General features: G+C 37.0%; 1 protein-coding gene across 1 annotated transcript in view; it reads left to right on the forward strand.

The window, feature by feature from the left end:
* The first annotated feature begins 231 nt into the window (after positions 1-231).
* CPB1 (carboxypeptidase B1) overlaps positions 232-16787 on the forward strand; it is a 35308-nt gene continuing 18752 nt past the window's right edge. The window contains exons 1-5 of the mRNA XM_047727370.1: positions 232-864; positions 974-1049; positions 8692-8816; positions 16298-16397; positions 16485-16586. Of these exons, the coding sequence (XP_047583326.1) occupies positions 794-864; positions 974-1049; positions 8692-8816; positions 16298-16397; positions 16485-16586 (474 nt within the window). The 5' untranslated portion in view covers positions 232-793. The remainder of the gene's footprint in view (positions 865-973; positions 1050-8691; positions 8817-16297; positions 16398-16484; positions 16587-16787) is intronic.

A 16787-nucleotide genomic window follows, 5' to 3' on the forward strand; every position in this document is an offset into this window, starting at 1 on the left:
GGGTGGCTCAGTGGGTTAAGCCGCTGCCTTCGGCTCAGGTCATGATCTCAGGGTCCTGGGATCGAGTCCCGCATCGGGCTCTCTGCTCAGCAGGGAGCCTGCTTCCCTCTCTCTCTCTCTCTCTCTCTGCCTGCCTCTCTGTCTACTTGTGATCTCTCTCTGTCAAATAAATAAATAAAATCTTTAAAAAAAAAAAAAAAAAAACAGTACCTTGAATGAAAGAATCCATACACAAAGGAATATTTTGGTATGACCTTATTTACATGAAGTTTTGCCTGAAGTACAGGCAAAACTAATATATGAAGCTAGAGATCCAAATATTGATTTCCTGAGGGGAAAACAGAAAGAGACTGGAATGGTGCTCAAAAGAACTTCTTAGGGTGATGAAAATGTTCTATACCTTCACTGGGATCTTTGTTACATGAATGTATGCATTTGTCAAAAGTCGTCAGCTGTTACACTTAAATCATTGTAGGTTATTCTCAATTCAAAATGAAAAAAATACTACAAAAAAATGACTAAAAAATGTATTTCATTTAAAACTCATTTAGCTCCCAACTATTCAAGGCCTGACATCTAAACTAGATGGGTTGAACTTGAGATTATTTGCTCTGTATCCACAGGTGTTGAGAGAGATATCCTCTCTGACTTTACACAGCTACCAAGGCAATAATGCTAGGAAAACCATTAATCAAAATTTGATAGTGCCTATCTGCAATCAGAAGAAGAAAACAAGGAACACCTTGGACTATAAAAGCAGGTAAAGCACACCCAAAGGATCTAGTCAGTCACAATGTTGATGTTCTTGTTTCTTGTGACTCTGGCCCTAGCATCTTCTCACCATTCTGGTGAGCACTTTGAAGGGTAAGTAAGCAACTCCTTAAAAGGGTAACTCCTCTTCCTTGCTATTCCAAAAATTTGAATGTACTACCCAATTTTAAATTTTGTCTTCTTCTGCTATCTCACCATTCAGTGAGAAGGTGTTCCGGGTCAATGTTGAAGACGAAAATCACATCAACTTACTCCGTAAGTTGGCCAGCACCATCCAGGTAAGTAATGATCCTGTAATACAGGTTTGCTTTACACTTACTTTAAAATCTTAGAATGCACTGTGATTCCATCAAAGGAAGAATGACTAAAATATTAACCATAGCAAGAAATAACTTGAAAAACATTTAATGCCACAATACCTTCTTTTTCTGCCTAAATTAGATTGCCATGGCCCTATAGTATTATAAATCCATGAAAACTTTTTAAGGAGCTGACAGGACATGACAACTAGATGAGATGGAACTGTCACAAAGGTCACAGTACATCTAATGTACAGTCACTTCCCTTCTAAGGCAAAAGTGAAAAATGATCAACTTGGATATTACTGAAAAACTGGGCTTCTGTCCAACTTGAAATTCATTTCCACATCCCATGTATCATCTGTTCCCTTTGATTTTCTTTCATTCCAAATCAAACAGCTTGAGTTTTCATGACCTTGATTCGGGCCCTCTTAACGATATGACATGAAGGGGTGGGGGGGGGCAAAGGAGGTAAAAGCCATGAATGATTTCCATATTTGTTTTTACTTTCAATAAACCAAAATCTCTATACTAATTTAAAAAAATCCACTGTATATGGGGTGAGAACTGATATTTTTAATTACATATGCACTTAGCAGGAAGCTATTGCTGACCACAAATGGTTCACTTGGGCCAAACCTGTTTCCTCATGAAATATAAACCAAAATAATTTGCTAGCCCCTAAATATCCATCTCCTATCTATATCTATATCTATATCTATCTATCTACCTTTTTATAGGTTTTTTCTTTTAGCTTTTAAGGTATGGGGAGAAAAAAGAAGATACAGTATCATAATCTGAAACAGATTCAAAAGTTTAGAATTTAAAGAAAATAAAGTCATTTATTCCAACTCAAACCTGGAATTTCCTCCATAGAAATATCATCCCTGGTTGCTAGTCCCAATAACACCTGCTTGAGCACCTCCAGGGATAGCAGGAATACTGCTTTCAAAGTAGCCCATTTGCCTTACAAGTCATTCCAATTGATATGAAGCTAAAAGCTACCTTCTCCAACTCTAGCCCATTGGACCTAGCTGAGCCAAATACTGTGTCGCACTCTCTAAAATTTTTTTATTTTATTTTTATTTTTAATTTATTTCTTTTCAGCGTAACAGAATTCATTGTTTATGCACCACACCCAGTGCTCCATGCAATACATGCCCTCCATAATACCCACCACCTGGCTCCCCCAACCTCCCATCCCCCACCCCTTCAAAACCCTCAGATTGTTTTTCAGAGCCCATAGTCTCTCATGGTTCATCTCCCCTTCCCATTTCCCTCAACTCCCTTCTCCTCTCCATCTCCCCATGTCCTCCATGTTATTTGTCATGCTCCGCAAATAAGTGAAACTATATGATAACTGACTCTCTCTGCTTGACTTATTTCACTCAGCATAATCTCTTCCAGTCCCGTCCATGTTGCTACAAAAGTTGGGTATTCATCCTTTCTGATGGAGGCATAATACTCCACAGTGTATATGGACCACATCTTCCTTATCCATTCATCCGTTGAGGGGCATCTTGGTTCTTTCCACAGTTTGGCGACTGTGGCCATTGCTGCTATAAACATTGGGGTACAGATGGCCCTTCACCCTCTAAAATTTATTTATTCTAGGCCTTCTATAATTCCTCTTAGCATGGGTTTACAGACACCTGATCATTCTGGTCACCTCTGGATATAGCTCAATCTTTCTGTCTATATTTCTTTTTTAAAATGTAGCTTTCAGAATTGACAATGGACCCCTAGCTATGCTCTGATTAATACATACTGCAGGACCATTGCCTGTCTTCATCTGTAAAACAGACATTTATTAAGGGGGCCTGAGATTCTTTTCAACATCTTGTACAGTTTACAGAATAATCTTAGGTTATAACAAATATATTGGCCAATTGAAACCATTAGGTTATTCTTTTTTCACATGAATCACCCTCAAACAAGATACTACTTCTTCTTGCCTAATTTATTTTTTAACCTAAATGCAGGATTTTGGATTTACCCTGTTAAAATGTATCTTTATAGCCTGTTTTCAGCATGTTGAGATCATTTTTATAATGAATTCAGTCACCCAGGGGAATAATTCTTCCCCCTAACTTTATATTACCAGCAAGTTTGACAAGCATGCCTTTCCAACTTTTATCTTTGTCACTGATAAAAATATTAGGTCAATCAGGGGTCACCATAGAATTAGAGGCCTCCTTCATGGCTTATTCATTCAATACGTACTTATCATGAGTTTCCAATGTGTTAAGTACTGAAAGTGATGCATTAACCAACCATCCTCAGGTAAGTTTGCTCAAGTATCCACATTACTGTTAGCTGTAGCTAACATTGTATTTTCCCGCTTATAAAGAAAAATATAAATGCAGAGGCTTGGTCAAATGTTTTGCTAAGATCCAGATTCAGCATTCCATCAGGATAGTGGTCTTTTTCCATAATAAGATGAAGTTCATTAGGCCTGACTCACTCTTGCTTTAAACCATGTTGGCTCCCAGGGATCATAGCTTCCTTTTCTGAACATTCACAATCCATCTGCTTCCAGTTTACTCTGCAGCTTTGCCAGAATCCACGCCAGGCCCCAAGGAGCTCCTGCTTCTGGAATTCACCTGTTTTCCTATTTCTGAAATCCAAGATTTACCCCCTCCACTCTTTAGCGATTCCTTCAAGCTCTGATTCCTCCAAGGATGCTGAGAAAGTTCTGCAGTCACACGTGCAGTGATTTTTTTAGTTACCTAAGATTCAGCATTTTAAAATAGTCAAGAGCAGAGAACCTTAACTCAGACTCCTGGATTCAATTCCTGGCTCTACCACTTGCTAGCTGGACCTTGGAACCTCTCTGGGTCTCAACTTTCTCATTTGTCAAATGAGAAGAATAGTATTTACCTTATAGGATTGTTGTGAGATTTAAAGGACTTACATTAAGTCCTTTAAATCTTTAAGTCACTTAGAAAGAACTTATATAATGATATCTATAAAAGTATTTGTTATTATTACCATCTTTAGAACTGGAACCTTGAATGCAATTTACATGGCCACTATAATCCTTTCTCTACTCATCTACCTTAGGCCTCAATATTCTCTTTCCAAAGAAGGTGTTTCTGCTAAAAATCCTAACATGTGAAAATTTTTTTACTTATGGTAATTTTATCTCTCCAGAAATAGAAGAAACAAGAAAGAGTATACCCCCTGAGAAAAGACAAAAGTCAAACAATAGTTAAATAGAGTGACTTTCTCTCTTCCAGCTGCAAACACCAAGCTTTAGCTCCAAGTAATGGGACTGCATGTTTGTTCTTTATTCATTTTATTTCCAACATGAATGAAAAGATTTTTATTCTCCTCAGCAATCTTGCAAGTGCAGCATAGTCTGGACTGTAGCCTTCCTGATAAGATCATTACAAGGGCATCTAGTCTTTGTATTCATCCTTGGCCATGTGTCCTTCCTCCCAGCTTTTGAACATATCCTTTTACAAGCTGAATGTACAGGAGAGCTGTGACCACATGGGACTCTGGTAACCTCCCCTTTTCATCCGTAATTATACAGTAAGTGTTTTATTTCATCTCCTTGCAATCAGAGTTGCACTTGTTCCTTTATTGGAGACATTAACCACAAAACCTACTCTCTTTTCTCTATACTTTCTTGAACCCTGTTTCTCTATGATAAGGTGCAAGTTAATCTATGGCCAAAGTAACATGGTTACAGTCTTCCAGGGTTCCCATTACCCCACTATACTTTTCTACTAAGTTCTTCCCTGCTCTCTGGAACTAAGCCTCAATTAGAAGTCACTTCTTATTCCAAGAGGAAAAGAAAATTCCACTATATAAATGAAAAGTCCATCAGATGTTCAACTTAGAGTCAAATGCAATGTGAAGAAACAAATTTATATAAATTTATAAAGAATCAAAGACTCCTGATACCAATATTTATTTTCTTCTAAGCCCTAAAAGAATGTATAATGGATACACTACTTTATCTTGCTTTTATGCTGGTCTCTTAATATATTTAAGAAAGGCTCTTTAGTTATTAGCCAGCTGGCTGATTAAGTTGACATTCCCACAGTGTTATCACGTAAAGATACCCCATTACCGGGGCGCCTGGGTGGCTCAGTGAGTTAAAGCCTCTGCCTTCGGCTCAAGTCATGATCCCAGGGTCCTGGGATGGAGCCCCACATCAGGTTCTCTGCCTGGCGGGGAGCCTGCTTCCTCCTCTCTCTCTGCCTGCCTCTCTGCCTACTTGTGATCTCTGTCTGTCAAATAAATAAATAAAATCTTTAAAAAAAAAAAAAGTACCCCATTACCTTCCAACAAATGTTCTTTATGATTTTTTATAACTCAGCTTTCTAGAATTATAATTTTATAACCTCCATTTTATAAATTATTAATACATAATTCAATTCCCCATATCTCATATCATCTTTTGCTCTATTTCCATATTTCAGATATAGATCTCATTCACAAGGTCTTGGTAATTAGTGAAATGTATATTTACTTCCTTGTGATAACATTTTGAGTTTATTATTTGTATCCATACTTCATGTAATGGTGAACATCTATGAGGCTATAGAGTTGCTCCTGATTTTTGGTTCCACTTCTCCTAAGAAGGACTGGGAATTAACTTCAGTATAGTAAGTCTGAATCACACTTGGAAAACTTCATACTGCTGGATGTTGGTATATATGTTGATCAATCTTCTCCATGTCAAAATGAAATCTTAAGGTACCTCAGGTTAGGTCTGCAAGTTTTCTGTCGAACATTTTCATGAGATTTATCTACCCCATTTTAAAGAATCCATCATTCTCCCTACAGAATCTTAAAAGTCTCTCTCTCTCTGTGTATCTCTCTCTCTCTCTCTCCTCTCTCTCTGTGCATATATAGAGATATGTATATGTAGATATGCAGATAAATATAAAGAAAGAAAGAGATCAATCTCCCAATAATTAGAAGAACCAAGACCAATGAGCAAGAAATAAGACGTTAGGAAAGGCAACTTTCAACTTAATATAGCAAAGAAAACCCATTCATAAAGCAATTAGGCTATTCTGAAGTGATACTAAATGTACTCAAGATTGTATTAAAACCATCACCAAGACAGTATGCAGCTATATGCTGCGGTACATGAAAAGCTATTATCTTAATATAGATTCTTCAAAGCAGAATCTTAGACAAAGATTTCAGGCCAAGGATTTTGTTTGGGAAATATAGGGAATACTGGTAGAGGAGTGAGAAGTGATGGTAGAGAAGGGAAGGCAGCTAACAAAAGGGATACTATTAAGACAGTTACCACAGAGTATGACTAGAGCTTAATCCAACAGAGAACTCAAGGAATGGGTGTGTAAATCATACACCTTAGAATTATTTATCCCACCTGAGAAACAAGGGAACTGGAGTATTTAGACATCTCCTTTCCAGGGTCACTGGTTGAGCACGTCTCTGGAAAGAGTTTTGTTTGTTTGTTTGTTTGTTTGTTTGTTTTTTCCATCCCCTGCTTACTGCAAGCTGTTAGCTTGGCCTTTTCCAGTTCTAGGGGAAAGAGCTTTCAAACACAGAGATGCATATCTTGGCAGTGGGGAGTTCCCTGAGTATGCTGAAAGGTCCCCGCATTATGTATGGGTGCAGCTCTGTCAAGTTGCCTACAGATGCCTGGAGGGCTTTATGTGCTCTACCAATTCTAAACCTCTGTGTCTATAATAAAGATATACATCTCTGTCCCATCCCATCTTGGAATGATAAGCATTTATTAGAAACACAAATTCAGTTAACTTTTAAAAATATGCTTTCTTCCATAATGTGCTTGTCTTCAGTGTCCTTCTCTTTATAGTGTTGGCTAACTAGAATTCATCACCAGACCCTAGCTTTTTCTATTCTTATCATGGCATGTCTTTGTATTTCCCCTACTGTCTTTTAACCTTTCATCTTTATCCTCTCATCTTTGACTCATTAGATCACATTGTGTAGCCAATCCTTATCAAATCATCAATACTGTCTCCTTTAAACACCTTAGTGACAACCACGCTCATATTTATCTTCTGGAATCCCTTCTGATATTGTCCCAATGTCCCTGCCTCGTACTGCCCTGATACACTCTATAGCCCTGACTCATGACTCAGCACCCACTAGACATCTACAGTGGTCTGAAGATTACCAGGACAGGACATAGATTATTGGATTCTCCATAGGCAAGTGTATCTGAAATTGAGTCATCTTAATATCTTACCTATTAGTTTCTATTAAATGACCTCTAAGTCTTGCCAAAACTCGCTTCTAAGTTTCCAAGCAATGGTCCTAAATATCACCTGTCACACCTCCAGCCTGAGACCAGCTCATAAATACCTACACAGGGATTGGGTGAGAAACAGAGGCAGAGAAAGACCCATTGTCAGGCTCATCTCAAGCTCACTTTCCTCTCCTCAAGGAAGAAACAAGAAAACAGAAACCTGAGAGAGACCACATATCCTTGGTTAATGTTTTTCCATGGAAAAAGGAGATTTGAAACCACACATCCACAAAGAAAAAGATTAGAATTATCAAATATGTTATTCTGTTATTTTTGTGCATAATTTTCTTCAAAATCTCCACCATAAGAACAGAAGCTATGTTTGATTTGCTCACTAGTGTACTCCTAGTCTCAGGCACAAAGCCTAGCACATAGTAGGTCCTTAGTAAAAGCTGATGAATAACTGAACAAATGAAAATGTCTGGATCTTTGAGAGCATTTTGTTTCTGGCCATGACGACAAGATGACCACTGGAGAAAGATGTACTTTCCTTTCCAATATATCCTCCACAGGTCAGAGATGTAGATCCTGGTTCTGCACATTACTGTGAGTGCTGAGTTCCAAGTACAAATTAATAAAATAAATCATTTAAAAAGTAAAAAGGAAAGGTCAATTTCTTTCTATTAAATTTTGTGGCTGTATTTAATTCATCATCATTCATTCAGAACATTTATCCATTATCACAAACACTACTATCACAATAAGCAATTGCTCCAGAAAATCAATAAATAGAATAAGAGCCATTATAAAATACTGGTATTATGGGAAATTAACTAGCATTATGGGAAATAATTATATGTTCTTCATCCTTAATGATAATCAGTTAAGGCCATGTATATATATGTAAACATTTTTATTGACATACTGCTTGGTCCCAACTCTTGTTCACTCAAAGAGATATTTTTTTTTCTTTTCCTTTTTTTTTTTTTTTTTTACAGCTTTATAAACATATATTTTTATCCCCAGGGGTACAGGGCTGCGAATCGCCAGGTTTACACACTTCACAGCACTCACCATAGCACACACCCTCCCCAATATCCATAACCCCACCCCCCCAACCCCCTCCCCCCATCAACCCTCAGTTTGTTTTGTGAGATTAAGAGTCACTTATGGTTTGTCTCCCTCCCAATCCCATCTTGTTTCATTTACTCTTCTCCTACCCCCTCAACCCCCCATGTTGCATCTCCTCTCCCTCATATCAGGGAGATCATATGATAGTTGTCTTTAAGAGATTTCATGGATAATTTGAGTTTGAAAATAACTCAATGGAGTAGAGTAAGAGTGTGCTTGCTGATGATAATTCACCCATTGAATTATAAGTGTCAAACATAATATATTTTACTCCTTATTCAGATTGACTTCTGGAAACCGGATTCTGTCACACAAATCAAACCTCACACTACAGTTGACTTCCGTGTGAAAGCAGAAGATATTTTCACTGTGGAAAATTTTCTGGAGCAGAATGAACTACAATATGAGTAAGTTTATGTTTTATAGCTATTAAAATTCTCTCCTATGTATGCTCTCATCTGAGCCTCTGAATAACCCTGGGAAAGTAAAAGTAAGACCAAGACCATGGCTTCCCTGAGGCCCCACAAATAGCTGATGGCAAAACTGGCCCTAGATTCCAAATTGTAAGACTTTAAGCCTGGTAGATATTTTGTTTAGTTCTTATTCCAATAAAAAAAAAAAGTGGTTTTGACTTCTGAACCCCAATTCAGCAAGATATCTGACCTGCTAAATGGTTATATATAGACTATAGGCCAAACCAATGAACACTGTTATCAGCTAGACACAGTTTTAGTCCCAAATAATATCAAGTCTTCCTTCCAACTGAGCAGCCAGACCTATTAGGAGCTTTAAGGACTCCTCATCCTTTTGTGTGTGTGTGTGTGTATGCATACCAGACTCAATCAATATTTATTTTGTGTATGCATACCAGACTCAATCAATATTTATTTCAACTTAACCATTCATATATTTTCTTATCATTTGATTGTTTTTTCATCATAATAAGTATACTCTTTAATCTCCATCATCTATTTCCTCCACTCCCCGACCTATCCTCCCTCTGGTAACCATCAGTTTGTTCTCTATAATTAAGAGTCTGTTTTTTGGTTTGTCTATCTACTCTTTTTTTTTCCTTTGTTTGTTTTGTTTCTTAAATTCCACATATAGTATTTGTCTTTCTCTGACTTACTTCGCTTAGCATTATATTCTCAAGCTCTATCCATGTTGTTGCAAATGGCAAGATTCCATTCTTTTTTAAGACTAATATTCCATTATGTATATATGCCACATCTTCTATATCCATTCACCTATTGAAGGACACTTGGGGTGCTTCCATAATCTGACTACTTTAAATAATACCACAATAAAAGGAGAGGTGCATGTATATACTTCCTGGATCACAGAGTAGCTCTCTTTTTAATTTTTTGAGGAACCTCTATACTTTTTCCACAATGGCTGCACCAATTTGCATTCCTACCAATGGTGCAAGTGGGTTCCTTTTTCTCCACATCCTCACCAATACTTATTATTTCTTATGTTTTTGATTTTCACCATTCTCATAGATGTGAGGTGATATCTCATTGTAGTTTTGATTGCATTTCCCTGATGATGAGTGATGTTGAGCATTTTTTCATACGTCTGTTGTCCATCTAGATATTTTCTTTGGAGAAATGTCTGTTCATGTCTTCTGCCCATCTAAAATTGGATTATTCGCTCTTTTCAATATTCGGTTGTATCAGAGCTCTTTATATATTTTTGGATACTAACCCTTTATCAGATATGTTATTTTCAAATATTTTCTCTGATTTCATAGGCTGCCTTTTAGTTTTCTTAATTATTTCCTTCAATGTGCAGAAACTTTTGATTTTGATATAGTCCCAATAGTTTATTTTTGCCTTTATTTCCCCTGCCTCAGGAGACATAGCTAGAAAAATGTTGCTACAGCTGATGTCAGAGAGACTACTGCCTATACTCTCTCTTCTAGAGTTTTTATGCTTTTGAGTCTCACACTAGATCTTTAATCCACTTTGGGTTTATTCTTGTGGATGGTGAAAAAAAGTAATCCAGTTTCATTCTTTTGCATTAGCTGTCCAGTTTTCCCAATACCATTTGTTGAACAGAATTTTCCCCATTGTATATCCATTCCTCTTTTGTAAATATTACTGACCATACAATTGTGGGTTTATTTCTAGGTTTTCTGTTATAATTCATTGATCTATGTGTCTATTTTTATGCCAGTACCATACTGTTTTAATTACTACTGCTTTGTAATATAACTTGAAATCCGGAAATGTGATAACCTCCAGTTTTGTTTTTCTTCCTCATACTCCTTTAGATTAAGGACAAGATTAGGGTCAGACTGAATGGTTCTCTGTCCTTTTATCCTCCACAGCCCCCACCACTATTTCTAGTGATAGAAGTCATAGAGAAAAGTACTAAAAAAAAAAAAAGAAAGTGATTCCCCAGAGGCCTAGAACAGAGTTAGCTAAGCTGATCATCACATGTCTCCTCTCCCCAAATACCACACTGGTCCATGTAAGCCTCTTCAGATGAAAGTGTCTTCCTAAGTAGAAGCAGTTGTCCATTGTTGATCAACAAATAGACAGTAAGTGCCTACCTATACCAAGCACCATAAAGGATAGATATGGTCCCAACCCCTTCAGAGGAAAACAGACTTTAAACAAAGAATTTCAGAATTGTGTAACAGATGTTAAGAAGAATGAAGTGCTAGAGATATAGGGGAATTGAGCAGCTCTGGGAATCAGGGAAGGCCACCAGAGGAAATGAGTCTTCACCTGAGAACTTAAAGATAAGCCAAAGTTAGCCAAAGAAAAGGAAAAAATTATACTCTAGGCAGAGAACAAACAATATGGTAAGCTTAGGACTGGGAGAGACCACACTAACCTGGAAGTATTTGCACTAGAGAGAAGAAAGAAATGAGGTCTTTTATCCAAAACAGTTCTTCCTCCAGGGAGTGGATCAGTAAGAAGCAAAGAGGCAGTATCAAGCTCCAGTCCTGAACACTCAAATGTTTATCCAACAATACCCCACCACAAGCTCAAGTCTTCATTAATTTTGAGTAAATGTAACTTAAAATTTTTTAACGGAAATTTTCTCTTGTTTTTCACATCTTAAAAATATTGAATAGTATTTATGCTAGTGAAGATGTCAGAATTATTACCTATAAAGTCTGTATCTCATCAGGAGAAGTGGTACAATATAACATAACAAGTAAATGCGCTAGGAAAAAACAAAACAAAACAAAAAAACAACCAGATTCAAATCCTAACTCTGCAACTTCCTGAATGTGTAACCTTAGATAATTTACTTAATTTTCCTGAACTTCAATTTCCTTATCCATAATATGAAGATATAATACCTCTTTCAAAGGACTGTGAAGATGAACTAAAGCAATATGTAAATAAATTGCTACTGGCATTACTATTGTTATGGTTTATTATTATACTAAGAGAGAAATGAAACATTTCTTAAAGGTCAAGAGAAATTGTTTTGCTTAACCCCATTATCAGGCTTCATATAGCTTAGCTATCTGCTTCTACCTAAGGGAAGTGTCAAAATGTGACCATAAGAATGGACTGTCTTTTTAAAACAAAGATATAACACAGTCAAGTTTCAAAATTTGATTAAGATTCATGTCTGTGACTTTTTGCTCTTCTTATTACACTAGGAAGAATTTTTAAAATCCTAGCCTTTAGGAGCCTTTGGTAACTTTTTTAATATTTTTTTAACGACAGTTTCTTTATGATTCTTTGAGAAAAACAAAAGGAAGATTAGACACCATAAGCTAACCCTAGCTACCTAAATGACATCCTAATTCTACCTATATCACAAAGTAGCAATATGGCTTCTAATTGCATATCAATCTCCCTTTATCAGATGGAAAATTTATATCCTTTTTTAGTGGATAAACTTTTTGGGAATTGGATATGAATGTTATCTCATCTAGAACATAGGAAATTCCCCAAGAGCTAAACTCTTGTTAATTTTTGCTTCTCTGTTCACTGCTTAGCACACATGTAGCATACAATTTTCTAAATATTAAATAATTATAAGTCCTTAGAGACTTTATTGCTGGAGGAGCACACCAGCAATATCCTAGCTGGGACTGTCAGCAGTCCCTGTGCATCCCATTATTATCTCATATGGTAACTAATTTGTATTTAGACAGTTTCTTGCTGGCAAGAATTTGTAATCATGTTTATATCCAACAGGAACCATCTACTACTGCACAAGTTCCACCAAAATAGCTTTGCAGATTTTTCCATGGTTCCATCCCTCTTCACCAAGACTTGTTATCACTTTGGAAGCTTTAACCAATTTCTGAGTTGCCATGGGAAAAAATTCAGAATGTGTGCACCAAGAATAATAACTGTATTTTTATGTTTATGCTGCACCCTTAGATACAGAAAGACTAGGAAATGGATGGTGCAAATCTCCAACTTACTGTTCTGAAGCCGTTAACAGACTTCTTGGTGGGCAGGCTTTCACAGAATACCTTCTTACAAATTACAGGAATGTTGTCTTTGCCCTATCCAATCCCGGGAGAGACTGATTGTTACTAATATAACTTCCTATAACATTATTTTTCTGTGTATTTCAGATTAAGACAGGAACATGTCCTTGGATAGCAATGGGTACATAATAGTGTTCCTCACTAGCAATGGGCATGTAGTAGAGGAACTAACCAAATACTCATTTTTCAAGAATGTATAAGGGTGAAAATAGTGAGTCATGCCTCTTCTTCTCAGATATTCTGTTCCTTGTTTTTTTGGGAGTCCCTGTTATCTAATTCGCCTGCATGTTTATAGAAAAGAAGTTGGATAGCACTATAAAAGGAACATATGAAAGTATAAACAGTGTACACGCCTCTGTATTTTGGAGCTATAATGCAGTCTCTATTACATTAAGAGGCATTGTTTTAATCTCCTAGAATAGAAGCTCATTATTTAGTAATAATATTTGTAATATAGCTTAAGTAGTTCTTTGTCTTAAATCTAATAAAATCAAATAATCACAAGGCTGGTAAGGATCATTTGAGGTCAATCCCCTGCCTTCAGGCAAAAGTAAGCACCACATTTCTACCTCATTTTGATGCTCTTTTGCAACTTACTAGAGGGTACTTATACTCCTGGGTGTCATCTTAAATTTAACAGGCTGTTTGCTTGTTTTTTTTAATGCTCCTTTGCCCTAATTATTAATGTAAAGATTTAATAGTTAACATAGTAATGACTCTAACAGAATGCCTCATCTAACTACCAAACAAAACACTAATCCCTACATAGTCACTGATTCTCCTAAATAATGTGAATTTGAGGATTAGGTACAGAGAAAGGATAGCAATATTTTGTGAAATGTCTATTGCCCTCTCTACTCAGAGGGTTCCTGATAGATCACAGCTCCCTATGGTTATGGTCTTAGATCCAGTTGAGGCTGTGGAATGCCTGGGAGCATTTAAGTGATTATTTCTTTTCTCTGGGCACCACTAACAATCCATATGACCTAGATGATACTGTACTCACTCATTGACAATGAAAAATCTTGTTCAAGTGATTGTTCAAGTAGATGTCATTTACCATTTCCTCTTGGAGTTTTAGTTTTGCCATTCGGCCAGAAAAGTTCAACCTTATTATACAGCATTTGTTCTTTCAAACTGATGATTTCAGCATATAGTTGTTTTCTTTAAGATTTTGGCCAGTCGATTTTTTTGTTTCAAAGGTTTTTGTTTTGCTTGTTTTGCTTTGGTTTTGGTTTTTTTGTTTTTAGTTTTTATAAATGTTGTATTTGAAAATCATTTTCCTAAACTATCTATTTTAGGTGTTTCCTGGAGTTTATGAAGTTTATGGTAACCAGAAATTTCAGTTTAAATTTTTTTTCATAAACCTTGAAAGACAACTATGACCAAGGCCTACAGATTTGAGTCAAGTCACTGCATTTTAGAACTGAAAAGGACATTTAACATCAGCCAATCAAATGCCCCATTCTAAAAATTATAAAAGTAAGGCCCAGAGATTAAATGATTTTTCTGAAGCCAATTTATAAGTTAGGCAAAACCATGACCCCTGACCTTTTGGTTCTAATTCTGGATTCCTTCTACTTCTGTCCTATCCCCTAACAATCCAATCTGGGTATTGAATATAATTATAGCACTTACTATAATCATTGTTATAGTAACAATGCCTAACTGAAGCAGGCAGAATGGTGATCCTGCCCCAAATGTCTATATCCTAATCCCCAGAATACCTGAATGTGTCACGTTCCATGCTGAAGAGGAGTTAGGTTTGTAGATGGAACTAAGATTGTTGAGCAGCTGAACTTAAAATAGGCAGATTATCCTACATTGTCCAGAAAGGTCCAACATGATCACAGGGTTCTTACAAGTGGTAGAGGGAGACAGAAGACGGGGTCAGAGTGATGTGACATACAAAGGACTTGAGCTGTCATTGCTGGGTTCAAAGTTAAAAGAGAAGGGCAAAGAACCAAGGAATGTTGGCAGCCTCTAGAAGCTGGAAAGGGCAGGGAATCAGATTCTCCCCTAGAGCTTCTAGAAAAAAGCACACCATTGCTGACACTTTGATTTTAGCCCACTGAGACCTGTGTTGGACTTCTAACCTACAGAACTGCAAAATCATAAATTCATGTTGTTTTACATCACCATATTTGTGGTAATTTATAGCAGCCATAGAAACTAATACACTAACAGAGTATTAATGGCTGCTCAAGGAGAAATTTTCTTTCCACAAGCTAAATCTTAAAATCCACTCCTTTTCTCTCTCTCTTTTTTTTTTTTTTTTTGGTAATACCACCTTAAGATAGTTAAGACCTTTAGACAGTATTTGCCACTTGCCAGGAAGAAAATATCATTTAGTATTAATTTACTGCATTTTCCACAAACAGACACAAGTTCATTCCCAAGTTAACCAAATGAAGGAGAGACCAGGAGGAAGGTTCAGAGGATGTCCCTGACATACTTCATCAGAATGCCCTTGGGGCAGCCACAGGAGAAGTAGACTTTTTGATGTGTGGCTGCAATTCTCTCTGTGTCAGATAAAAACATTTCAAGGCTTGACTGTGGATAATAGAAGCTTCTGCAAACTAGCTTCTGTCCATAATACTCACAATGTTGTGATCAAGAACACTAATGGTCACAAAATTTTGTCCTTTCAGAACATACTTTCCTCTCAGCAGTAGCAAAGACAAATGAAGTCACACACATCCACACATTCCAGCCTGCCTTTTATAATAGAAACTTTCATCTAAACAATCCCTTATAGAAATACACAGGCCTCAAAGTTCTGTCACCAATTTTCATACTACCTTGCTTTAGAACCATTCTTTGGTTACTTTAAACCAGCCAAAAGACAAGCAAGCAAAAACTAGTTCTTTAACCAGCATTTTTTGCCTAATAAATATTTAGCTTATTAATATTTCTGAATTTCTACCTTTCAAGATATTTTTCTCAAAACCTAGAGAAAGGCCCTCAAAACCTAGAGAAAGGCCCAACTGTCTCAGTTTACCTGGGATGGACTGGTTCCTGGGACATGGGACTTTTAGTGCTAAAACTAGGAAAGCCCCAAGGAAAAAAGTCCACAGAGAGGACTCAATTGCATACTTCTGGGTGGCAGCCCAAGGCTGTTCCAGAATGCTCCAGGTTCCAGAGGAATCCATTTTCTGAATTTACAGTCCAAGGACACTTAAATATGTCAAGTTTAGGCTGAGAAAGGGTCTGCCTTGCTTGCAGTCTCCAGTGATATATTCACTTTTTGTGATGAGCAGCTCAGGTTGAAGGGTATCAGGGACACTCAGAGAACAAGAGTGACTCCATGGAGAATGTACTGCATGATTTACTAAGGCAGCAACTCTGCTTTTTTGCTTGTTCACTGGGAAATACTCTTATGTTCACAGGAGCACATCCTTTGGTTTATTGCAGGGTATTGATAAGCAACCTGAGATCTGTGCTGGAAGGTCAATTTGACAGCCAGGTCCGTTCAACTGGACACAGTTATGAGAAGTACAACAAATGGGAAACGGTATGATGTGCTCATGATTTAGACAGACATTGTTATGGGAACTGAACTAAGAATGGCACATTAATCTACAAATGGTTACATTGGTAGATAGAGGCTTGGACTCAACAAGTCACCAGTGAGAATCCAGGCCTCATCTCTCGCAGAGCCATTGGAACCACATTTGAAGGACGCACTATGTACCTCCTCAAGGTAATCATTTTTACCCATGATCTTCCCATATCTGAGGGCTTTAAATCAATGAATTCTAACACATTAACATCTGTTTCACAGACATGCTCATCCCAAACATTGTTATAACTCTTTCCCTGCCTATATGCCCCAGGGAGTCAAACAGATTCCCAGCTTCTTTTATCATATGTGGATTTTTAAATCATTATTTTGATTTATTCA

This window comes from Lutra lutra, chromosome 1 (assembly GCF_902655055.1).
Source record: "Lutra lutra chromosome 1, mLutLut1.2, whole genome shotgun sequence".
NCBI classification, from domain to species: Eukaryota; Metazoa; Chordata; class Mammalia; order Carnivora; family Mustelidae; genus Lutra; species Lutra lutra.